The sequence below is a fragment of the Oncorhynchus keta genome, chromosome 20 (assembly GCF_023373465.1).
Source record: "Oncorhynchus keta strain PuntledgeMale-10-30-2019 chromosome 20, Oket_V2, whole genome shotgun sequence".
In the NCBI taxonomy this organism is placed as follows: Eukaryota; Metazoa; Chordata; class Actinopteri; order Salmoniformes; family Salmonidae; genus Oncorhynchus; species Oncorhynchus keta.
Genome location: NC_068440.1, coordinates 4,878,499 through 4,904,402, shown reverse-complemented (window position 1 = coordinate 4,904,402; position 25,904 = coordinate 4,878,499). Strand labels below are relative to the sequence as shown.

Genomic DNA, 25,904 nt, shown 5'->3' with positions numbered 1-25,904 from the left:
GTCATGCTGAAACAAGAAAGGGCCTTCAACAATCTGTTGCCACAAAGTTGGAAGCACAGAATCGTCTAGAATGTCATTGTTTGCTATAGCGTTAAGATTTCCCTTCACTGGAACTAAGGGACCTAGCCCGAACTATGAAAAACAGCCCCAGACCTATTCCTCCTCCACCGAACTTTACTGTTAGCGCTACGCATTGGGGCAGGTAGCGTTCTCCTGACATCCGCCAAACCCAGATTCTTCCGTCAGACGGTTAAGCATGATTCATCACTCCAGAGAACGCGTTTCCATTGCTCCTTAGTCCAAAGGTAGCCGATGTTTGGCATTCCGCATTGTGATCTTAGACTTGTGTGTGGCTGCTCGGCCATGGAAATCCATTTCATGAAGCTCCTGACGAACAGTTATTGTGCTGAAGTTGCTTCCAGAGGCAGTTTGGAACTCGGTAGTGAGTGTTGCAACTGAGGACAGATTATTTTTACACCCTACATGCTTCAGCACTCTGCGGTTCCATTCTGTGAGCTTGTGTGGCCTACCACTTCGCGGCTGAGCCGTTGTTGCTCTTAGATGTTTCTACTTCACAATAACAGCACTTGCAGTTGACCAGGGCAGCTCTAGCAGTGCAGAAATTTGGTGAACTGGCTTGTTGGAAAGGTGGTATCCTATGACTGTGCCATGTTGAAAGTCACTGAGCTCTTCAGTAAGGCCATTCTACTGCCAATATCTGTCTATGGAGATTGCATGGCTGTGTGCTCGATTTTATATACCTGTCAGCAACGGGTGTGGCTGAAATAGTCAAATTCACTCATTTGAAGGGGTGTCCACATACAGTAGCTTCGTATATATAGTGTATGTTCCTAAGGGTTATTCTCTTAGCTTGAATAAATATATAATTTTCTTCCTTTTTAAAATTCTCTCTGCAGATGCCAAAACCACAAAGGGAGAAATCAATCTCCTGTCCCTCCTATCCACCTTTGATGACATCATAGACTCCCAGCCTGAGGCAGAGGAGAAAGAGAAAGGACTCGGAAGCGGAAATGCTCCAAAACTACCCAGAACCAACAGCCTGGAAGACCTGGGGATCAAGGTATTAAATAAATACTTTTTTCTGTTCATTGATGAATAAAATCTACATATAAAATGTAGTTTCCCCTCTTAACTTAGCTTCTGTTTGTTATGTTCATATACTTAAAGGTGGTTGTTTATTTCCTTCTGTAGGACTCTCCCTCTACACCTGGGACCCCCTCGACAGAGAAGAAAGATGGAGGAACGACTAAACCAGGAGAGGCCCACGAGGAGAGGAAGAGATGGGCTATCCCAGTAGACATCACCTCCCCCTGCGATGACTTCTACAAACGCATCCCCAACCCTGCCTTCAAGGTACTGTGATGTAATGACAAAATATGTTGGTGGTTTGGTAGATGTAGTTGAATATGTCGATGACCAATGTGTTGATTAGTCCCATGTAGATTAAAGAAGCCTGTTTATTGACATTACCTGATACCTACAAATATTGCAGGGTTTAGTTTTATAGTTTTATGACATTATTACACTCTATTTATTGGCATAGAGCCTTGTTCATTCCACAATACTAATGTGAACCCCCTCTCCCAGTATCCCTTTGAGTTGGACATGTTCCAGAAACAGGCAGTGTTGAGGCTGGAGGCCCATGAGTCTGTGTTTGTGGCAGCTCACACATCAGCAGGCAAAACCGTGGTGGCAGAATACGCCATAGCTCTCTCACAAAAACACATGACCAGGTGTGTGTATTTACATGTTTGACATGCTCTCTAAAATCTCTAATCCAACAATAAAAATATGTAAAAATATGTGATTTTCAGATTTATACAAATGACTGATTTTATGACCTGTATCATTGAAATTGATGAATAGGAAATCGACTTGTTCCTGGTTTTCCATGTTTCAACCTCCATGTGTTTGCACCCTCTGATAGGACCATCTACACCTCCCCCATCAAGGCGCTGTCCAATCAGAAGTTCCGGGACTTCAAGACCACCTTTGGGGATGTGGGGCTGCTGACTGGGGATGTCCAGCTGAGTCCTGAAGCCTCCTGTCTCATCATGACCACTGAGATATTGAGGTGACGTAATATATACACCATACAGTGCATTCAGAAAGTATTCAGACCCCTTCACTTTTTCCACATTTTGTTACAGTACAGCCTTATTCTAAAATTGATCAAATTGTTTTTTTCCTTATCAATCTACACACCCTACTCCATAATGATAAAGCAAAAACTGTTTTTTAAATTGTAAATAAAATTCACAAATATAACATTTACATAAGTATTCAGACCTGTTACTCAGTACTTTGTTGATGCACCTTTGGCAGCGATTACAGTCTCAAGTCTTCTTGGCATACATGTATTTGGGGAGTTTCTCACATTCTTGTCTGCAGATCCTCTCAAGCTCTGTCAGGTTTAATGGGGAATGCCACTCAAGGACATTCCCGAAGCCACTCCTATGTTGTCTTGGCTGTGTGCTTAGAGTTGTTTTCTTGTTGGAAGGTGTACCTTTGTCCCAGTCTGAGATCCTGAGCGCTCTAGAGCAGGTTTTCTTCAAGGATCTCTCTGGACTTTGCTCCCCTCATCTTTACCCCGATCCTGACTAGTCTCCCTGTCCCTGCCGCTGAAAAACATCCCTACAGAATGATGCTGCCAACACTATGCTTCACCGTAGGGATGGTATTGGCCAGTTGATGAGGGGTGCCTGGTTTCCTCCAGACATGACGCTTGGCATTCAGGCCAAAAAGTAAAATCTTGGTTTCATCTGACCAGAGAGTCTTGTTTCTCATGGTCTGAGAGTCCTTTAGGTTCCTTTTGGCAAACTCCAAGCGGGCTGTCGCGCCTTTTACTGAGGAATGGCTTCCGTCTGACCACTCTACCATAAAGGGCTGATTGGTGGAGTGCTGCTGAGATGGGTATCCTTCTGGAAGGTTATCCCACCAAATCAGAGGAACTCTGGAGCTGTCAAAGTGACCATCGGGTTCTTGGTCAACTCCTTGACCACAAGGCCCTTCTCCCCCGATTGCTCAGTTTGGCCGGGTGGCCAGCTCTAGGAAGGGTCTTGATGGTTCCAAACTTCTTGCATATAAGAATGATGGAGGCCACTGTGTTCTTGGGACCTTCAATGCTGCGGAAATGTTTTGGTACTTTTCTCCAGATCTGTGCTCTGACAACATCTTGTCTCTGAGATCTCCTGCCAATTCCTTTGACGTCATGGCTTGGTTTTTGCTCTGACATGCACTGTTAACTGTGGGACATTATGTGTGTTCCTTCCCAAATCATGTCCAATCAATTGAATTTACCACAGGTGAACTCAATCAAGTTGTAGAAACATCTCATGGATGATCAATGGAAACAAGATGCACCCGAGCTCAATTTTGTATCTCATTGCAAAGGGTCTGAATACTTATGTACAATAAATAACGCATTTTTGTTTTTTATTTTGAATAAATTTGCAAAAATGTCTAAAAACCTGTTTTCATTTTGCTATTATGGGGTATTGTGTGTAGATTGATTAGGAAACATTTGAATTTAATCCGTTTTAGAATAATGCTGTAACGTAACAAAATGTGGGGATGGGGTCTGAATCTTTTCTGAATGCACCGTATATAGTTTAAGTCAGAAGTTTGCGTACGCTTAGGGTAGTCATTAAAACTCTTTTTTCAACCACTCCACAAATTTCTTGTTAACAAACTATAGTTTTGGCAAGTCGGTTAGGACATCTACTTTGTGCATGACACAAGTAACTTTTCCAACAATTGTTTACAGGCAGATCATTTCACTTATAATTCACTGTATCACATTTCCAGTGGGTCAGAAGTTGACAGTTGACTGTGCCTTTTTAAACAGCTTGGAAAATTCCAGAAAATGATGTCATGGCTTTAGAAGCTTCTGATAGGCTAATTGACGACATTTGAGTCAATTGGAGGTGTACATGTGGATGTATTTCAAGGCCTACCATCAAACTCAGTGACTCTTTGCTTGACATCATGGGAAAATCAAAAGAAATCAGCCAAAAATTGTAGACCTCCACATGTCTGGTTCATCCTTGGGAGCAATTTCCAAACGCCAGAAGGTACCATATTCATCTGTACAAGCAATAGTACGCAAGTATAAACACCATGGGACCACACAGCCATCATACCGCTCAGGAAGGAGACGCGTTCTGTCTCCTAGAGATGAACGTACATTGGTGCGAAAAGTGCAAATCAATCCCAGAACAACAGCAAAGGACCTTGTGAAGATGCTGGAGTAAACAGGTACAAAAGTATCGATATCCACAGTAAAACGAGTCCTATATCGACATAACCTGAAAGGCCGCTCAGCAAGGAAGAAGCCACTGCTCCAAAACCGCCATAAAAAAGCCAGACTACAGTTTGCAACTGCACATGGGGACAAAGATTGTACTTTTTGGAGAAATGACTTATGGTCTGATGAAACAAAAATGGAACTGTTTGGCCATAATGACCATCGTTATGTTTGGAGGAAAAAGGGGGAGGCTTGCAAGCCGAAGAACACCATCCCAACCGTAAAGAACCGGGGGTGGCAGCATCATGTTGTGGGGGTGCTTTGCTGCAGGAGGGACTGGTGCACTTCACAAAATATATGGCATTGTGAGGAAGGATTAAATTCTGTGGATATATTGAAGCAACATCTCAAGACATCAGTCAGGAAGTTAAAGCTTGGTCGCAAATGGGTCTTCCAAATGGACAATGACCCCAAGCACACTTCCAATGTTGTGGCAAAATGGCTTAAGGACAACAACGTCAAGGTATTGGAGTGGCCATCACAAAGCCCTGACCTCAATCCTATAGAAAATTTGTGGGCAGAACTGAAGTGTGTGCGAGCAAGGAGGCCTACAAACCTGACTCCGTTACACCAGGTCTATCAGGAGGAATGGGCCAAAATTCACTCAACCTATTGTGGGAAGCTTGTGGAAAGCTACCCAAAACGTTTGACCCAAGATAAACAATTTAAAGTCAATGCTACCAAATACTAATTGAGTGTATGTAAACTTCTGACCCACTGGGAATGCGATGGAAAAAAATAAAATCTGAAATAAATAATTCTCTCTACTATTATTTTGCCATTTCACATTCTTAAAATATAGTAGGGATCCTAACTGACCTAAGACATTGAATTTTGACTAGGATTAAGTGTTAGCCAAATACATTTAAACTCCGTTTTTAAATTCCTACGGTGTATGTAAACTTCCGACTTCAACTGTACATATAACATCTATGGAACACTGTTTTTATACTGTCTAAAATTCTAACTGAACGCATACCATGGTTATACATTGAGATACCCTCAGTCATGTAGGCCGACACATCAGCTTGACTAACATATTCTATCTCCCTCTCTCGTAGGTCCATGCTCTATAACGGTTCAGAGGTCATCAGAGATTTGGAGTGGGTGATCTTTGACGAAGTTCACTACATCAATGATGCTGAGGTAACAGAGAAGCCTCGCGGTCAAAACCTTCCCCTCTCACTGTTTCAGTCAGTCACGTGTCACTAAATCTCATTCTCCCGTTTTCTTTCCTTCCCCTTATGTCTTTCTCTCCCTCTTAGAGAGGAGTGGTGTGGGAGGAGGTTCTGATCATGTTACCTGACCACGTCAGCATTATTCTGCTGAGTGCCACTGTCCCCAACGCTGTGGAGTTCAGTGAGTGGATCGGGTATGTTGTCAACTATTGCCTACTGTCAACACCTGTCAACACCATACCCAAAGCATGTATGCACGCAAAGACACTGTTAAACCATGCACGCTTTTTTGACCCAAATTCTGGACCCTAATTCTAGGCTATATCTAGGGCCCAGAGTATTTCTTGTTTAAGTCACGTGGTTCAAAACAACTCCTGGTCCTAGTTAAAGTGCAGTAATAGCCGTCACGGTATGGTGATTTTATAGTGTTCAATGTTGTGCTTGGCCTCTAGTATATAAATGGAATGACGTCAGAGCTGTGTATGGTTGCTTCAGTTTCTCCGCTCCCTTCCTCTCTCCTCTCCAGGCGCATTAAGAAGAAGCACATCTATGTGATCAGCACAGCGAAGAGACCTGTGCCTCTGGAGCACTACCTGTACACAGGCAACAGTACCAAGACCCAGAAAGAGATGTTCCTACTGCTGGACCCTACAGGCAACTTCCAAACCAAAGGGTACGTGCACGCACACACACACACACCTGGGCTCATGGATATGTTAGGGTTGTCATTAGACCTGGGACGATAAAACAAAAATTAATGATACCAACCGTTGGTGTTTTCTTTGTTTTTAAGGTACTATTCTGCAATAGATGCCAAAAAGGAACGCACCAGTAAACACGCCCAGTCCTTTGGGACGAAAAATGCATCTCAGAAGACTACACCCAACCAGGTACAGAATATCACACCTACTCTCTCTGTCACTCATTCATCCTCATGGAATACATCTGTCAGTCTTTGAACATCTTCTCCACTTTGCCATTTCTCCATTGGCCATCTTCTCTCTGTATAATTTCTTTACTCTTTCCCTCTCTATTTTCCCATCTCTCCACCAGGACCGGGCGGTGTGGCTTTCCCTCCTCCACTTCCTGTCCCAGCGCCAGCAGACCCCCGTCGTGGCGTTCACCTTCTCCAGGACGCGCTGCGACGACAACGCCCGCTCTCTAGCCTCCATGGACCTCACCAGCTCGGGGGAGAAGAGCGACATCCACTCCTTCTTCCAGAAGAGCCTGAGCCGCCTCAGGGGAGGGGACCGCCAGCTGCCCCAGGTAGGGTGCACTCTGGCTGGGACCGGTTTTCTTCAATGTCTGGAAGAACTAAGACCTGCTTATCAAGTGTACCCATGTTATAACTGACTTTTTCAGACATAACATAGGTACAGCAGATCCCCTTACTGTATGGGACACTTTTAAATGTGCCTTTAGAGGCAATGCAATTCAGTACTCATCTATAAAACAAAAGCAATTTCGATCAAAAGAGTCCATATTAACAAAGGAAATTGAAGGACTAACAGTACAGTTAGATAGCAATAAAAACAGTACTACAGAGGCACAGAATAAGTTAAAGGAAAAACGAAAAAGAAATGGAGGAATTTATTCAAGAAAGATCTCGTGTAATATTATAATAATAAAGTGAACTGGATGGAAAAATGCACCAAATTCTTTTTCAATCTTCAATATAGAAATGCTACCAAAGAAAATGTATTAAAACTTGTTACAAATGATGGAGTTACGCAGGATTCATCAAATGATATTTTGAAAGAGGAAGTAAAGTACTTTAAGAATATGTTTTCATTTCAGGCTCCTCCATCTCCACTAACTGAAACTAATTGTATGGATTTTTTTCCTAATAATAATGTAAAAAATGTATATCTGTACAGAAAGACTCATGTGAAGGCCAAATTACTGAGGAGGAGGAAAACTCCAGGGTTGGATGGCATACTAGTGGAAGTATACAAAACTTTTTTTGGTATACTATAAGGACCAGTATTGGCTTGTTTTAACCACTCCTATATAAATGGTAGACAAGAAGGTCTGATATCATTATTACTGAAACAGGACCCAAGTGGTATGTATAAAGATCCAGTCTGAACCTCTTACACTTCAGTGTTGTGATGCAAAAATCCTAGCAAAATGCTTGGCACATAGAATTAAAAAAGTATTGTCAGATATTATTCATCCTAATCAGACAGGTTTTTTACATGGATGATACATATAGATAATATAATACAAGGAGATAATATAAGACAAGTACTGGAAACAATAGAACACTATGAAATATCGGGGACACCAGGCCTGGTTTTCATAGCTGATTTGAAAAGGCTTTTGATAAAAAATGACTGGAGTTTATATATAAATGCCTAGAATATTTCAATTTTAGGGAATCTCTTATAAAATGGGTTAAGGTTATGTATAGTAACCCTAGGTGTAAAATAGTAAATAATGGCTACATCTCAGAAACTTTAAAACTGTCTAGAGGAGTAAAACAAGGTTATCCACTATCGGCATATCTATTTATTATTGCCATCGAAAAGTTAGCTGCTAAGATTAGATCAAACAATAATATTAAGGGATTAGAAATCCGTGGCCTAAAAACTAAGGTGTCATTGTACGCTGATGATTCATGTTTTCTTTTAAAACCACAATTGGAGTCTCTCCACGGCCTCATAGAGGATCTAGATACTTTTGCTATCCTCTCTGGATTAAAACCAAATTCTGATAAATGTACCATATTACGTATTGGATCACTAAAAAATGCACATTTTACATTACCATGTAGTTTACCAATTAAATGGTCTGAAGGAGATGTGGACATACTTGGTATACAAATCCCAAAAGAAAGAAATTCTCACTCCAATAAAAATTTTATAGAAAGTTAGCAAAAATAGATAAGATCGTTCTACCATGGAAAGGAAAATACCTGTCTATTTGTGGAAAAATCACCCTGATTAACTCCTTAGTTATATCACAGTTTACCTATTTGCCTATGGTTTTGCCTACACCTTGTGACCTGCTTTTTAAATAATATGAACAAAAAATATTCAATTTTATTTGGAATGACAAGCCAGATAAAATTAAAAGGGCCTATTTATATAACAAATATGAATTTGGTGGGCAGAAATGATTAAATATTAAAGCATTAGACCTCTCACTAAAGGCATCAGTCATAAAAAAGTTATACTTAAATCCAAACTGGTTCTCAATTGGTACGAATGTATCATCCTATATTCAGGAAGGGCCTTTACCCCTTTATTCCTGCTCACTTTCGGTTGTTTGAAAAATGTCTTTTTTAAACAAGCCTTAGAAAGTTGGTTGCAATTTCAGGTTAATCCACCTGAAAGGACGGAACAAATAGTACAACAAATATTGTGGTTAAATTCAAATATATTAATTGATTAAAAAAACTGTATTTATCGAAGAAATTTTAAAAAGAAAAGTTATAATTTTAGTGAATGATATCATAAATAGGACTGGTGAAGTTATGTCACACATGCAGCTAACACAGACATATGGAAATGTCTGCTCTACCCAAAATTACAACCAATTAATTGCAGCATTACCACAAAAATGGAAGAGGCAAGTAGAAGGGGAAAAAGGTAAGGAAATGGTATGTCGGCCCTGTATTAAAGAACATAAATGGTTAAAGAAAAGTCTGATAAATATAAACATATACCAATTTCATTTAAGGACCAAAATACTGACAGCTGTGCCATATAAATTGCAAAATAGTTGGGAAGAGATTTATGTACCCATTCCATGGCACATGGTTTAAGAATTGATGCGCAAAACAATGCGGATTTAAAAAAAAATCTATATAAATTACTATACAAAATTCTTGCAACTAATAGAATGTTATACATATGGGGGATACAATCTTCCCAGCTCTGCAGATTCTGCTGTGAGGAGGCAGAGTCATTAGATCATTTATTTTGGTATTGTCCATATGTAGCTCGTTTTTGGTCACAGGTCCAGGAATGGCTGAAGAATTGCAACATTTGCCTAGAACTAACGCTACAGAGAGCAATACTGGGTGATTTGATAAGCCATAGTCAATCAATCAATAATATAATAATTATTTTAGCAAAAATGTTTATTTTTAAATTTACAATCTGTAGAATCTATGAGAATAGGAAGGTTCAATTCGTTTGTGAAGCATCACAGCACAGTTGAGAAATATATGGCAAATAGAAATCCAAAATGGATGATGTTGAGAGATAGATGGGAGGGATTGAATGGAGCTGAAGAGTGGGACTAATAACAGGATAAACAATGTAAAGCATACGGGATCTGTAAAACGTATATAGGTTCGGAACTTCTGTGAAATAGCATAGTTACAAATAGAAATCAAACTGGATGGACATCAGAAATAGAGGAAGGACTAAGAACAAACAAGAGAGAACTATTGTAAAGTAGACTGTGTCTGTAGAGTGTGTATAAGATGTATGGATTGAAGGTAGAAGCAGAAGTGTTTATTAGTTTACTCCAATTGGGGGATCGGCGGAAGGGTTTGCGGGGAATAATAATAAAGTTATATTCATTAAACAAGTATGTATGTCTATACAGGTATGTGTATGTATATATGTGTATATATATGCATGCATGTATGGATATATATATTTACCAAACAAATATGGGGGATTGGAAATGATGCAGACAATTACATTGGAAGCAACATTCTTTCCGCAATATTAAACTGATCAACCCTCTAAAAATAAAAAATAAAATAAATAAGTGTACCCATGTTCTACTGTTCTACTGTTTCAATGCAAACATCAACAATGCAATGAATTTGGCTCACATTGCTTCAACTGTATTATTCCCTATCATAGCCAATTGCAGCAACTAGATTGAACTGTTGGAAATGTAACCTAGGAATTGTTAGATTGGTCATTTACATTTTAGTTGTTACTTTTGGCTAATATTCAAGATAATATACTGATTAATTACTGGAATAATGTAGTTATCCTATCCAGTAGTTATCATTAACCGTTATACCATTAATCCCCATAAACAATAGTCTAATCAACAGTTAATTTACTATATTCTCATTCTGAATAGCCATCAGTTCTGGAACTGCAAAAACCCAGTCGCTCGCAAATGACTTAATGCCATATAATTCATTCAAGTTTTTTTTTTTTTACTAAACTAAACTTGTTGGAAAATGAGGTAGTTAAGAGGTATGATATAAAGACGGGGTACTTTGGGATGCGACACAGTTATTGAGGGGAGAGGCTCCACAGGTCAATATGAATGGCTTGCGTACTCAACACAGGCAAATACAACAACACTTTCACAGGACTTTTGAGAATGATTTGATCTTATTCATTGAAAGAGAAAATGTGAGAGCGCTACGTCGACATAGGCTTTCACAACCGGGAAACCATAGAGCTCACCAATCAGGAATAGACATGAACTAGGCTACCAATTAGCATCCGATGTGGGCAGTGGTGCGACAGTGTTGATCATGGGTTTGTAAATTAGATCTGCCGTCTTACAATACTCAATGACTTCCACCACTTTACACACACACACCACTTTCAGAGGAAAAGAAGAAGGCAACAGGATAAATGACTTGCATGGGCTAACGCCTGCCCTGTTGCAATTCCGTTAGGATGGGATGGAGCTGGTTTAAAGGTTGTTGTCCCTCTCGACAGTAATGTTGAGGCCAGCAGGCTGAAGTAGCTCACAGCCGAATGAGCTACACCCACTTCTCTCTGTTCTCAGTCTAGGAAAATAAAGACGGCCGGTTGTGATACAGCACAGGATCGAACTAGGGTCTGCAGTGACACCTCTAGTACTGAGATGCAGTGCCTTAGACCGCTGCCGCCAGTCTGGAGCCCTGTTAGCAAGTCCTGTAGCTATATTCACAGAGGCCGGGCTGATTAGGCCGGACAGGGTGTCACAGGATCACCCTGTTGATTCTGAGAATTCAGCACAGTTATGTCCGTTGAGATTTCCTCATAAGTGTCCACAGTATGTTCCTACTGTGCAGAAAACAGTTAAACAGTCCCGGGGAGGAAATATGTAGCATGTAGGTTCTAAACATGCTTTGAGTAAAATATACATTAAGTTCCCTTTTAATGACATAGAAATATCAAGAGAAAACTCTCACAGTATGCTTCAAGTTATACCAACATGTTATGAGTCTTTCCGTTTGAAACGTGTTTAAATGTCACTGGTGCAATTGCCACTACTTTTCCCTCTTGTTAAAAGGAAAATCATAGCCTGACCCCCCTCTTTCTTTGAATCTACATCCACTGTGCCTGAAAGTCTAGTTGGTAATCAACAGTAACACATGCGGGTCGTAAGATGGTCTGCTAATCGGAAGAAAGCGTCTGTTCTTTGTCTCCTCAACCTCCCCAGGGGACACTCGGAGTCGCTAAACGGGGGAAAGGGAGAGGGGTTTATTGTTCTTGTGATAGGGGCGTCTTGTAAGCTACTCAGTGACTGGAAGGGCTGACCCCCCTTTCACCACATCGATGCGAGCACAGGGAACATCTGCTCCTTCATCATTCATAGCTTGAGGGAGGCGCTATCGATAACAAAACTACATGTCTTGGCCTGGAGGGTGCGTGACACTCGTCGTGGGCTCTCGTTACAACAAAGTAATTTAGCAGATGGTCTTATCCAGAGTGACTTACAGGAGCAATTAGTGTTAAGTGCTTTGCAGCGACCATTCAGTTACTGGCCCAATGCTCTTAGCCGCTATGCTACTCGCCGCTCCACCTGTCTTGTTACCAACCCCTCCTCTGTTGTTAGATCCTGTTGATGAGGGACCTGCTGAAGAGGGGGATCGCCGTGCATCACAGCGGCATCCTGCCAATCCTAAAGGAGGTCATTGAGATGCTGTTCTCACGGGGGCTAGTAAAGGTGAGTCTTATTGGTTCAATTTTTAAATCAGTGTGACTATTTGTCAATATCTTGAAACTCCATGTCTGGTCAAAAGTCCTAGCTTCCAATCCTCTACCTCTGTCATCAAATCACAATTGATTTAAAGTGCATTTAACGTCTTGACACGCTTTACAAATGAATGTCTCTCTCTCAGGTTCTGTTTGCCACTGAGACGTTTGCTATGGGAGTGAATATGCCCGCGAGGACAGTTGTGTTTGACAGCATACGGAAACACGATGGTACCGGCTTCCGAAGCCTGCTGCCTGGTACGGTCCCTTCCTTCTCATGCGTTTATATACACAACGTCCTTTTCATTCATTCACTCTCTCTTTCTTTGTCTCTCGCTGTCACTCTGTCTCTGAGAAAGCAGATTTGAAGGCACTCTTGAATTAACAGCTGATTTGCACATTAATTCAAATGAGGAGAATTTGAAACGGATAGAGAAGCTGAGTGTGAGTGCTTACCGGAAGTATTTTCATCTGACGCCACTTCAATCTCTCTCTCGCTCTCTCTGATGTTTGATTGTAGAGGGAAAAAATAGAATGGATGTTTTTCTACATGTTTAAGAACTCTTAGTACCATATGACCAGGGTTTTCGTTAGCCGGTAAATGCCAATAAATATAATTGTTCCGGTCAAATTGTCCGGGAGAAAAATAAAGTCTATTGCAAAATAAGTTTTTTTATTAATTGATGGAAAACCAGTCTATGTGCTCCAACTTCAAAGGAAAATATTCTTCATATGCTAATAAATCCTCAAGCTGCTCGGTAATTTGTGTCGGGTGTGCGTGTTTTTCATTTTACTCACGCAAAAGATGCAAGGGATTTAAGCTAAATGGACTGGTCACAATTGACAAAAATTGTGTTGATTATCACCATTTCCAAACAGGGGATTCTTTCTCCAAAACAGTAAAGACAGCCTTAAGATCCCGCCTTCATAAGGACAAAGTAACGAGGCTCATTGGCACTGGAAGCCACTCCAAGGTTTTGGACAGTTTTGACTTATCCAACAGCAGCGGCTCACTTTGAGCAGGCCAAGGTCTGCCGCAAACGCAAGTAAATTGGAGGCAAATGATTGTGTTGGTCAGGCCCAGTCCTAGTAGTTCTGCTGACACCCTAGGCCAGATCAACATATGCCGCCCCTGTGTCATGTATAGCATAGAGATTTGGAATTAATTGATAGGGTAGAGTAATGATGTGTATCATGCGCAATTGGTGCATTTCAGTTTCTACGTATTCACATCGGAGAGTTACAATGTTGCAATCACTAGGCAGCTAACTGCCTATCATAGGAAACAGAGTTGTTATCAATAAGCCAAATACGTATATCTTACATGACACGAGTCACGACCCCACAATAAATTCCAATTACAATAACAAGAACCATCCAGTAGAACTGTTTATTTTAATTATATTTGATATACAATGGCGGCCTACCCCGGCCAAACCCTCCCCTAACCCGGACGACGCTGGGCTAATTGTGCGCCACCCTATGGAACTCTCGATCACGGCCGGTTGTGATACAGCCCGGGATCAAACCAGGGTCTGTAGTGACGCCTCTGGCCACTGCACCACTCGGGAGCCTCAACTGTAAAAAGAGAGCGATATCATTTGAACTTTGGAAAACGAGTGCAGGCCTCCTTTCACAGCTGCATTGTAAAATAAGCTTTCGCTCAATGAACCAGCCTTAACAAATGTATTTACATTATGAATTTTATTGTCCAAGATCAGTTTGATAATTTCTTCACTTTGTGGCCACCTAGAGTGGCCTCTTTCCACTGCTGTGGTTCTGAATCGCAGCAGGAGTGGGGCGGGCCGGCCCTGGTGTTCATAGACGGCCTTGTTTTGTTATTTACTAGGCCTTATTTAAATGTAGGCGACTTGTTCTTCTAGTCTAAATGTTTTAATTTAAAAAAAATGATGTTCATTTATGATTTATAGCAGGGATGAAGACGCAACAGGCAATGTTTTGCTTTTCAATAAAACCTGTCATGTTGGTATAAGAAACATAGTTCTACTTTATTTTGTTACAGCTCCTTTCTATTCTGTTAAACTAATTAACAATAGGGCCTCCCGAGTGGCGCAGTGGTCTAAGGCTCTGCATCGCAGTGTTGAGGCGTCACTACCGGGAGTCCCATTGGGGGCGGCGCACAATTGTCCCAGCGTCGTCCCGGTTAGGGGAGGGTTTGGCCAGGAAGCTTTCCTTGGCTCATCACGCTCGAGCGACTCCTTGTGGTGGTCCGGTCGCCTCCAAGCAGACTTCATTGGTGATGCTGGCTTCCGGGTTAAACGAGCGGGTGTTAAGAAGCAGCGCAGCTTGGCAGGTCACGGAGGACCTTCGTCTCTCCCGGGCCCATTGGGAGAGATTGGATCGCAATTTGGTATCACAAAATTGGGGAGAAAAAAGGGGGAAAATTACAACAACAAAAACATTTTATAATAATAAATGACAATAATCTAAATGTGATTTTTGAGCACTGTGGGTAGACGTCCTAATGCGTTACGCAGCCAATGCATATGGATGTCCAGTAAATTTCTCAAATGTCCGGTGAATTAAAATCTCGAGGGTCACTTTGTCTGGTGCCAAATTTTCATAACGGAAACCCTGAGTATGACTAACCTCTTTTGTCTCTGCCTGTTTTGGCTTGCTCTCTTTCTCTGTCTGTCGTCTATAATCATGAAGTGCTTTGAGAGGCTGGTTATAGCACACATAAACCCCATCATCCCAGACACCATAGACCCACTCCAATTTGCATACCGCCTCAACAGATCCATAGACAACACAATCTCTATTGTACTCCACACTACCCTCACCCACCGAGATAAGAGGAATACCTATGTGAAAATGATGTTCATTGACTACAGCTCTGCGTTCAGCACCATTTCCCCATCCAAGCTCATCACCAAGCTTAGGACTGGGACTGAACACCTTCCTCTGCAACTGGATCCTGGACTTCCTGACAGGCCGACCCTAGGTGGTGAGGGAAGGCAACATCACATCTGCCACACTGACACTCAACACGGGGGCCCCACAGGGGTGTGTGCTTAGTCCCTTCCTGTACTCCATGTTCACACACGACTGCTTGACCATGCACAACTCCAACACCATCATCAAGTTTGCTGACAACAGGACAGGGGCGGTGTGTGGAGTGTGGGGCGGAACAGCAACCTCTCCCTTAACATCAGTAAGACTAAGGAGCTGTTTGTGGACTACAGGAAGGGGGGGGCAGCACGTCCCCATTCACATCGACAGGGCTGCAGTGGAGCGGGTCGAGAGCTTTAAATCACTGTGTCCAAATCACGAAGAACTTAAAATGGTCCACTCACACTCGCACAATCGTGAAGAAGCTTTCATCAAGGCAAAGTGTGGCTACTTTGAAGAATCTCAAATCTCAAATATATTTTGATTTGTTTAACACTTTTTTAGGTTACTACATGATTCCAAATGTTTTTTTTCATGTCTTCACTGTTATTCTACGATGTAGAAAATGGTAAAAATAAAGAAATACCCTTGAATAAGTAGGTGTGTCCAAACTTTTGACTGGTACTGTACATATACTCACTCCATAATTTGCTCACACATACATTTATACTGACTCTACACACACCCACTCACATACAGTCATCATATATCATATACATATATCATATACCGGACTGTGCAGGTGGCGAATCGCATCTCTGCATGTCTGGCAGACATATCAGTGTGGATGACAGATCACCACCTCAAGCTGAACCTCGGCAAGACGGAGCTGCTCTTCCTCCCGGGGAAGGACTGCCCGTTCCATGATCTCGCCATCACGGTTGACAACTCCATTGTGTCCTCCTCCCAGAGCGCTAAGAACCTTGGCGTGATCCTGGACAACACCCTGTCGTTCTCAACTAACATCAAGGCGGTGGCCCGTTCCTGTAGGTTCATGCTCTACAACATCCGCAGAGTACGACCCTGCCTCACACAGGAAGCGGCGCAGGTCCTAATCCAGGCACTTGTCATCTCCCGTCTGGATTACTGCAACTCGCTGTTGGCTGGGCTCCCTGCCTGTGCCATTAAACCCCTACAACTCATCCAGAACGCTGCAGCCCGTCTGGTGTTCAACCTTCCCAAGTTCTCTCACGTCACCCTGCTCCTCCGCTCTCTCCACTGGCTTCCAGTTGAAGCTCGCATCCGCTACAAGACCATGGTGCTTGCCTACGGAGCTGTGAGGGGAACGGCACCTCAGTACCTCCAGGCTCTGATCAGGCCCTACACCCAAACAAGGGCACTGCGTTCATCCACCTCTGGCCTGCTCGCCTCCCTACCACTGAGGAAGTACAGTTCCCGCTCAGCCCAGTCAAAACTGTTCGCTGCTCTGACCCCCAATGGTGGAACAAACTCCCCACGACGCCAGGACAGCGGAGTCAATCACCACCTTCCGGAGACACATGAAACCCCACCTCTTTAAGGAATACCTAGGATAGGATAAAGTAATCCTTCTCACCCCCCTTAAAAGATTTAGATGCACTATTGTAAAGTGGCTGTTCCACTGGATGTCATAAGGTGAATGCACCAATTTGTAAGTCGCTCTGGATAAGAGCGTCTGCTAAATGACTTAAATGTAATATACGCTGCTGCTACTCTGTTTATCATATCCTGATGCCTAGTCAACTTACAGCTGTACATATCTACCTCTATCGATACAGTATCGCTGCACATTGTAAATATGGTACTGGAACTGACCCTGTATATAGTATGCGTACGTACATTGTGTTCTTATTTTTAAATCGTGTGCTTTTTTGTTCTACCTTATTTTTAGTATTACATTGTTATTGACTACTGCGTTGTCGTGGTTAGAGCTTGCAAGAAATGTATTTCACTGCATGTGACATTAACTTGACACTTCTCTCTCATGTTTGAGTGGAAAGGAGAAAATAGAATGGATGTTTTTCTACATATTTAAGAGCTCTTAGTACTGTATGACTAACCTCTTTGTCTGTCTCTCTCTCTCTCTCGCTCTCTCTGTCAGGTGAGTATATCCAAATGGCTGGTAGAGCTGGTAGGAGAGGTCTGGATGCCACAGGCACTGTCATCATCCTATGCAAGTCAGGGGTACATGATATGGGAGAACTACATGTCATGATGCTGGTAAGGCTTCCACTGTCGCCTTACATTTAATACCGCTATATCAGTGTTTTATGACAGTTTTTTGTGATCAAGTTTTTATAATTTTTTTGGTTGACAGGACAAACACAAACCAACAGATATTACAGAAATACACATTTATCCCCCAAAATCCCTCTCCACTTTCCACCTGCAGGACGCTATAACTTGAGTGCATATATCAAAGTAGTGATTTTAAAGTGTTGTATAACAAATTATTATTGACAATGACGGACTATCTGCCTTGTTCAGGGGCAGAAAGACAGATTTTTACCTTGTCAGCTCGGGGATTCGATCTAGCAACCTTTCGGTTACTGGCCCAATGCTCTAACCACTAGGCTACCTGCCGTCCCCTTCCCATTTAGCCAACTTAATTAATTATATTTGGCATTGTTTAGAGATCTCCCACGTCACGTTGCTACACATGGAGCCTCTGACTGTCAACAACAAGCTACACGCGTGAAATACTTGTGTAGGCTGTAGCTACGGTATGGATTTTTATGGGGCGCAGGTTATAAAACATTCAAAAGTTTGTTTTTATTCAATTAGGAATGTCATGGTATATCCTTCCTTGTGTGTAGCAATGCCACATAAATTATATTATTTAAGACAAAGCCTTTAAAAATGTTCCCCCTAAAGAATGTGTACTTAAGTATTCGAATACTTATGTCCATTCTGATATTAACGTCTTTTTGGATATTCGTATATTCGAATTCTATGCCCATCCCAAGTATATTTTTGTTCCATTTTGAATATATTGTTAATTGATGATATGTTGTAGTCATATACTGAACAAAAATATAAACGCAACATGCAACAATTTCAAAGATTTAACTGAGTTGCAGTTCATATAAGGAAATCAGTCAATATAAATAAATTCATTAGGCCCTCATCTATGGATTTCACATGACTGGGAATACAGATAAGCATCGATAGATATCTTAAAAAAAAAGTCAGGGACATGGATCAGAAAACCAGTCATTATCTGGTGTGACCACGATTTGCCTCATGTAGAACGACACATCTCCTTCACATAGAGTTGATCAGGCTGTTAAGTCTGGAATCTTGTCCCACTCCTCTTCAATGGCTGTGCGAAGTTTCTGGATATTGGCGGGAACTGGAACACGCTGTCGTACACGTCGATCCAGAGCATCCCATGCATGCTCAATGGGTGAAATGTCTGGTGAGTATGCATAACTGGGACATTTTCAGATACCAGGAATTGTGTACTTGCGACATGGGGCTGTGCATTATCATGTTGAAACATGAGGTGATGGCGGCAGATGAATGTCACGACAATGGGCCTCAGGATCTCGTCACGGTATCTCTGCATTCAAATTGCCATCGATAAAATGCAATTATGTTCGTTGTCCGGAGCTTATGACTGCCCATACAATAACCCCATCGCCTCCATGAGGCACTCCGTTTACAACTTTGACATCAGCAAACCGCTCTCCCTCACGACGCCATACACGCTGTCTGCCATCTGCCCGGCACAGTTGAACCCAGTATTCATCCATGAAGAGCACACTTCTCCACCGTGCCAGTGGCCTTTGAAGTTGAGCATTTTCCCACTGAACTCGGTTACGACGCCGAACTGCAGTCAGGTCAAGATTCTAGTGAGGACAACGAGCACACAGATTCGCAGTTTGTGAAGAAATTCTTTATTTGTGGAAAAATCCACAGTTCCATCAGTTGTCTGGGAGGCTGGTCTCAGATGATCCTGCAGCTGAAGAAGCCGGATGTGGAGGTCCTGGGCTGGCGTGGTTACATGTGGTCTGCGGTTATGAGGCGGGTCGTACGTACTGCCAAATTCTCTAAAATGACATTGGAGGCGGCTTATGGTAGAGAAATTCACTTTTAAATTCTCTGGCAACAGCTCTGGTGGACATTCCTGCAGTCATCATGCCAATTGCACACTCCCTCAAAACTTGAGACATCTGTGGCATTGTGTTGTGTGACAAAACTGCACATTTTAAAGTTGTCTTTTATTGTCCCCAGCACCTGTGTAATGATCATGCTGTTTAATCTGCTTCTTGATATGCCACACCTGTCAGGTGGAATCATTATCTTGGCGAAGGAGAAATGCGCACTAAAACGGATGTAAACACATTTCTGCAACCCCCCCCAAAATTCTGTGTATAACATTTGGTCAAGACTATGCCCTTTCTTAACCTTGCTGTCATTATTTTGTGAATTGGGTGAGATACTTTCTCTGAACCCCAGGGTACCCCATAAGCACTTAGAGTAGGGCAAGGCTGCAAATAAAAGGAATATGAAGAACCAGGCCGATCTTATTGCTTTTCAAATCTTGGTGATTTATTTATTTATTGTTTATTTTTTCTGCTAAAAAGAATAACAGTTGGGAGTATGAATGATTTTTAACAATTCTACATACCTTTTTACAATGAAAATGGTTTAATAAACATCCATGTTACATTCACTGATTAAACTGATATAAAATGTGACCGCTAAAATATTTTATTTAAATAAACTGTGCGACTCTGCTAACATTTGACAGTGATGGTCCCAGGTGGTCCCTGGAAAGGAGACGTTTAGAAACCACTGCTCTACATCAGTCAGTTCTTTTTAAGAAGTGTATTACTTGGCTTACTTTTCCCATGGGTGAGGGGATAGCTCATAGAATTAGAAAGGGATTGCTTTTCTACCAAGGATATAATAATACAAATCCCATATTTCCTATTTAAATCCAAAATCCCGCAATAGATTCCATCTACCTCGCCCACGAAGTGCTCCGCCATTGTACAGAATATAGACTGCGTCCCAATTGGCGCCCTATGTAAGTGTACTACTCTTGACCAGGGCCCATGGGGAACTGGTCAAAATTAGTGCATTATGTAGGTTTTGGGAATAGGGTTGCTGTATAGGAAAAAGCCATACAGTCCTCTTGGGTTGCTGCGTGCTAGATTGCATAAACAAGTGCCTCATTAAACTGTCAAGGGCCTTATTTTTAACTGACCTCTCTAATGTGGGGCTTTAGAGTGGACTATTTCCACCCTGAATTGGTCCTCCTGCTGCTATACTGTAGAAAATATGATAAATTCTCCCTATTACCCTCTCGCTGCCCACTACCGTAGTTGATCAATTGTTGGATCAGTCTTCAGATAAGTTGCTAACTGTAATTGCTCGATAGCAGTGGTAGCTAATCGCTGACTGTTAGTGTATAACTATGGGCCAAAGTTGTTCCTGGTCCGATCATCAGGGGAAAATGTAGGCTCCTATAACAGTTGTTTGCTTTTCTAATTGCTGTCTATATGATTAGAAATGCCCAACTTCATCCTCCGTACCTCCACCCTGTGTGATCTAACACAAACCTTTCTCAATCCACTTTAAAAGGTTCCTGCTCCATTACCTCCAATTATTTATATTTTTTGTGTATACAACATAAAAGTGACATTCATTTTAAATGACATCCATTTTAATTATACTTCTTCTTTGTCGCCCAGGGTAAGTGGGGGGGTGATTTTCACCGTTTCCTACTCCAAAAAGAGTCTAAATGGATCCACCTCCTAGATACTATTGCTCCCCACGGATTAAACTAACAACTATAGCTGAACTGTTTTCTCTAGTGTACCTTCCCAGACTTGACCAGTAGCCTTTTGTTTTTTTTCCTTGTTCTTCTGACTTATTGATAATCACCATGGTGTGCGTCTTGTTTTTTTATAGAACGTGTCTTACGCAACAGTGCATATATTGTCTTTTACGAACACAACTCTAAAACACTATCCCTTTATGCACTTCCTGTACATCCCTGTGTATTATTTTTCATGTTGTCTCTGTACACTGACTTGATCATGATGTGTGTATTTATGTTTTGTCTATAGTTTATTTTCCTGACATGACATTTACTTGCCCCACTTCTATTTCTAGAGGCATGTCACCTTCCGTCTACAACGCTGCCTGAGGAAGACTAGTAGTCGAAATGCGTTGTAGTTGTGCGTCCTGATGTACAATGCTGACTGCTCCTATATGTATTCTTTTGTAAATACTCAGCAAAAAAATAACGTCCTCTCACTGTCAACTGCGTTTATTTTCAGCAAACTTAACATGTGTAAATATTTGTATGTACATGGCAAGATTCAACAACTGAGACATAAACTGAACAAGTTCCACAGACATGTGACTAACAGAAATTGAATAATGTGTCCCTGAACAAAGGGGGGGTCAAAATCAAAAGTAACAGTAAGTATCTGGTGTGGCCACCAGCTGCATTAAGTACTGCAGTGCATCTCCTCCTCATGGACTGTACCAGATTTGCCAGTTCTTGCTGTGAGATGCTACCCCGCTCATCCACCAAGGCACCTGCAAGTTTCCGGATATTTCTGGGGGGGAATGGCCCTAGCCCTCACCCTCCGATCCAACAGGTCCCAGGCGTGCTCAATTGGATGGAGATCCGGGCTCTTCGCTGGCCATGGCAGAACACTGACACTGACAGGAAATCACGCACAGAACGAGCAGTATGGCTGGTAGCATTGTCATGCTGGAGGGTCATGTCAGGATGAGCCTGCAGGAAGGGTACCACATGAGGGAGGAGGATGTCTTCCCTGTAACGCACAGCGTTGAGATTGCCTGCAATGACAACAAGCTCAGTCCGATGATGCTGTGACACACCGTCCCAGACCATGACGGACCCTCCACCTCCAAATCGATCCCGCTCCAGAGTCCAGGCCTCGGTGTAATGCTCATTCCTTCGACGATAAATGCGAATCCGACCATCACCCCTGGTGAGACAAAACTGCAACTCGTCAGTGAAGAGCACTTTTTTTCCAGTCCTGTCTGGTCCTTCGACGGTGGGTTTGTGTCCAAAATCGATGTTGTTGCCGGTGATGTCTGGTGAGGACCTGCCTGTACAACAGACCTACAAGCCCTCAATCCAGCCTCTCTCAGCCTATTGCAGACAGTTTGAGCACTGATGGAGGGATTGTGCGTTCCTGGTGTGACTCGGGCAGTTGTTGCTGCCATCCTGTACCTGTCCTGCAGGTGTGATGTTCGCATGTACCAATCCTGTGCAGGTGTTGTTACACGTGGTCTTCCACTGTGAGGACGATCAGCTGTCCGTTCTGTCTCCCTGTAGTACTGTCTTAGGCGTCTCACAGTACGGACATTGCAATTTATTGCCCTGGCCACATCTGCAGTTCCTCATGCCTCCTTGCAGAATGCGTAAGGCACGTTCACGCAGATGAGCAGGGACCCTGGGCATCTTTCTTTTGGTGTTTTTCAGAGTCAGTAGAAAGGCCTCTTTAGTGTAATACGTTTTCATAACTGTGACCTTAATTACCGTCTGTAAGCTGTTTGTGCCTTAACGATCGTTTTGCAGGTGCATGTTCATTAGTTGTTTATGATTCATTGAACATGGGAAACAGTGTTTAAACCTATTACAATGAAGATCTGTGAAGTTATTTTGATTTTTACAAATGATCTTTGAACGACAGGGTCCTGAAAAGGGACGTTTCTTTTTTTGCTGAGTTTATATTCTGTAAGTAGTTCACTAAAGTTTGATGCGACGTACTGGCCGCGTACTCGTCTTCTTTCTTTGTTCTAGGGGAAGCCCACAGTGCTGCAGTCCCAGTTCAGGCTGACCTACACCATGATTCTCAACCTGCTGCGTGTGGAGGCCCTCCGAGTTACCGACATGATGAGGAGGAGCTTCTCTGAGAGCCACAGAGACACACAGGTACTGTGCTACATTACCCACAAGCACTTGGGGCAAAAGACTAGAGATAATGCATGACACGACAGTTGAGGACTACCCGTTTTAAAAATTGGTAGTCCTCAACTGAGTGGTTCTTAAATGGTCAAAGGACCGTTCAGCTTTTGATGGAAGGAGTCAGAACAGAAATATTGTCCCTAATATTCATATTTAATGTGACATTTATTCATGCTTATTGAGGATCTACATTAATCTACATTCCTTTAGATTTTCTTTTACATAAAGTCTGTCTTTCCAACCTGCGTTTGTGTGTGTAAAAGCAGAAGACAAATTTCCAGCTCATATGACCTAATAAAAGTATATCTTATATTTTCCTCTTCTCTTTCTCCCAGGCCCATGAGCAGCAGATCGGTCAGTTGAAACAGACTCTGTCCTCTCTTCCTCCTCTGGACACGGAGGGTCAGCTGTCTGACCTACTGCCGTACTACTACACTGTCACTGAGCTACGCATCACCGCTGAGGCGCTGCAGGTACACACACAACATACTGTAGAGGCACGCACACACGCACACACAAAGAAACGTGCTCTCGGACACACACTACACATTATGTATGTATAACACACGCACGGTTTCAAAACAATCAAGCTCAAACCACATCACAAAACAACTCAATATAATTGATTGTGAAAAAGTGTCAATTTTAAGAAGAAAAATAAATAAATACAACATCACTATGATTTGATAATTGTCCGTCTGTCATCTTTCAGTGTGCAGTTCTGGGGTCCGTGAATGGGTTGAAGGCTCTCTCTGTGGGACGAGTGGTAGTGGTCAACAACAAACAGCACTTCAACGCCCTTGGAGTCCTCCTACAGGTGTGGGTCTGTGTGTGGGTGTGTCTGTGTGCGTGTGTGTGTGTTTGTCTGTGTGGGTGTGTGTGTGTGTGGACTGCAACTTTTTTTAGGTGACAAAGGCATGTCATGTAGTTATCGTTCTCACTTCTCCCCTCATCAATCATTTATTTAATATCTGTCCCAGGTGTCCAGCGACTCAGTGAATCGTACGTTTACTGCTCTCGTCATCTGTGAGAAAGGCAACGAGGAGGGAGGAGGGGACAGCCCCAACGCCAGTGCCTTCCCCCACCTCTACAACACTGCCCTCTTTCTACCTGATGGTCAGTTCATGCACACATTTATTCATGGAAACTCACGCACGCACAGGGATTGATGCTCGACTTCTCCCTGTTAGAGACATACACATTTACCAATGAAGACTCAACATACACACACACACACAGCTAAGTGAACACGCACACATGCTAATACTAACTAACAAGCTCACATACGCTTCAACGGAATAACCAATAACGATTGTGTACGTTCTATATGATCCGCTGATAGGTCCCTGCAGTCACACGGTCCAGAAGCTGAAGCTACAGGACGTGTCAGCCATCACAGTCAAGACCCTGAAGGTGATCCCTGACCGAATCATTGACAACTATAACAAGAGGCAGCAGCCGCGCTTCAGGTGGGACAATTTGTGTGTGTGCATTCATGCATTATCATGTAGCGTATACAGTATGTTTCAGCCTTTTTGCACATTATGGCTCCACTAAGCCCACATAACCATGTTTATCTATGCAAATAAGGGGTTTATATTTATGATGTCATCATGACCACTCAACAGTGTCTTCCATCTGCCTTTCTTTTGTGAATAGCACTCTACATATCATTGAATGCACAGAAATAAAGAGCCGCCACTCTTGAGTCTATTTTCATCTTTCTCTCCTTCCTTCCATCCTTTCTCCCTCCCTCCATTTCTCACAGGCTTGATCCTCCGGGCCAAGCCATCTCCACGGCAACCCAGGAGCTCCTGCGATTGGCGGAGGCCAACCCAGGCGGGGTGGTGACCCTTGACGCGGTGAATGACCTCCAGCTGAAGAGTGTGGATGTGGTGGAGGGCACCATGAGGCTGCGCGTGCTGCAGGACAGCCTCAAAGACTTCAACTGCATCCACTCACCCACCTTCTCAGAACAGGTGTGTGTGTGTGTGTGTGTCACTTCCACACACTGACCTGATATTGCCATAATGATGTCGGAGCACTCATATAATGAACAGAGACAGGTCTGACAGACAGTCTCCACACACCTGTGTCTTCCTCTGTCTTCCTCTCTATCTTTTCCACTTCATTCTCCCTTTCCTTTCTTTTTTGTTTCAATCTATGGTCCATCTACGGATGTCAAGAGTAGGAGTTCTGATATTGGATCTGTTATTGTCTTTTTGATCATAATGAATTAGATTACATGGACAGGGTCGACCTGATCCTAGATCAGCACTTCTACTCTGAGACTTTTTATGAACACAAGCCCTGGACTCTTTTTATACTGCTTTCTAATAGTCATTTTGTCAGACTGTAATTTATTTGGGCCTGCACCATTGTTTCCGTTATCCTGTAATAGCTGGCTTTTGGTCGATTAAAAATAAATAATCAGAAGTCGCTAAATAAAAATGGTGCCGGCCAATTGTCCAAAGAAATAATAATCCCTTTGCGAAATGATGCATTTTAGCCCTATTCGTTGATTGAAATACAAGTCGATGCAGCACAAGAATTCAAACATCTGTTTGTTGCTGCTGGAGTGAAATGCGTTTTAATAAGCCCAATCACCGCACAACAATTCCAAAGGCAATTCCGTGAAGAAAAAAAAC

The 25,904-nt window shown here is 42.5% G+C and overlaps 1 protein-coding gene across 1 annotated transcript in view; it reads left to right on the top strand.

The window, feature by feature from the left end:
• Nucleotides 1–25,904, top strand: part of LOC118399192 (helicase SKI2W-like) — a 50,022-nt gene that overhangs the window by 8,511 nt on the left and 15,607 nt on the right. Inside the window, exons 8-25 of the mRNA XM_035795063.2 lie at nucleotides 918–1,081; nucleotides 1,213–1,374; nucleotides 1,609–1,754; nucleotides 1,949–2,095; nucleotides 5,389–5,473; nucleotides 5,593–5,699; nucleotides 6,032–6,178; nucleotides 6,299–6,395; nucleotides 6,559–6,771; nucleotides 12,262–12,372; nucleotides 12,548–12,659; nucleotides 17,395–17,513; nucleotides 23,092–23,223; nucleotides 23,592–23,729; nucleotides 23,969–24,073; nucleotides 24,237–24,372; nucleotides 24,599–24,725; nucleotides 25,025–25,235. Of these exons, the coding sequence (XP_035650956.1) occupies nucleotides 918–1,081; nucleotides 1,213–1,374; nucleotides 1,609–1,754; nucleotides 1,949–2,095; nucleotides 5,389–5,473; nucleotides 5,593–5,699; nucleotides 6,032–6,178; nucleotides 6,299–6,395; nucleotides 6,559–6,771; nucleotides 12,262–12,372; nucleotides 12,548–12,659; nucleotides 17,395–17,513; nucleotides 23,092–23,223; nucleotides 23,592–23,729; nucleotides 23,969–24,073; nucleotides 24,237–24,372; nucleotides 24,599–24,725; nucleotides 25,025–25,235 (2,459 nt within the window). The remainder of the gene's footprint in view (nucleotides 1–917; nucleotides 1,082–1,212; nucleotides 1,375–1,608; nucleotides 1,755–1,948; nucleotides 2,096–5,388; nucleotides 5,474–5,592; nucleotides 5,700–6,031; nucleotides 6,179–6,298; nucleotides 6,396–6,558; nucleotides 6,772–12,261; nucleotides 12,373–12,547; nucleotides 12,660–17,394; nucleotides 17,514–23,091; nucleotides 23,224–23,591; nucleotides 23,730–23,968; nucleotides 24,074–24,236; nucleotides 24,373–24,598; nucleotides 24,726–25,024; nucleotides 25,236–25,904) is intronic.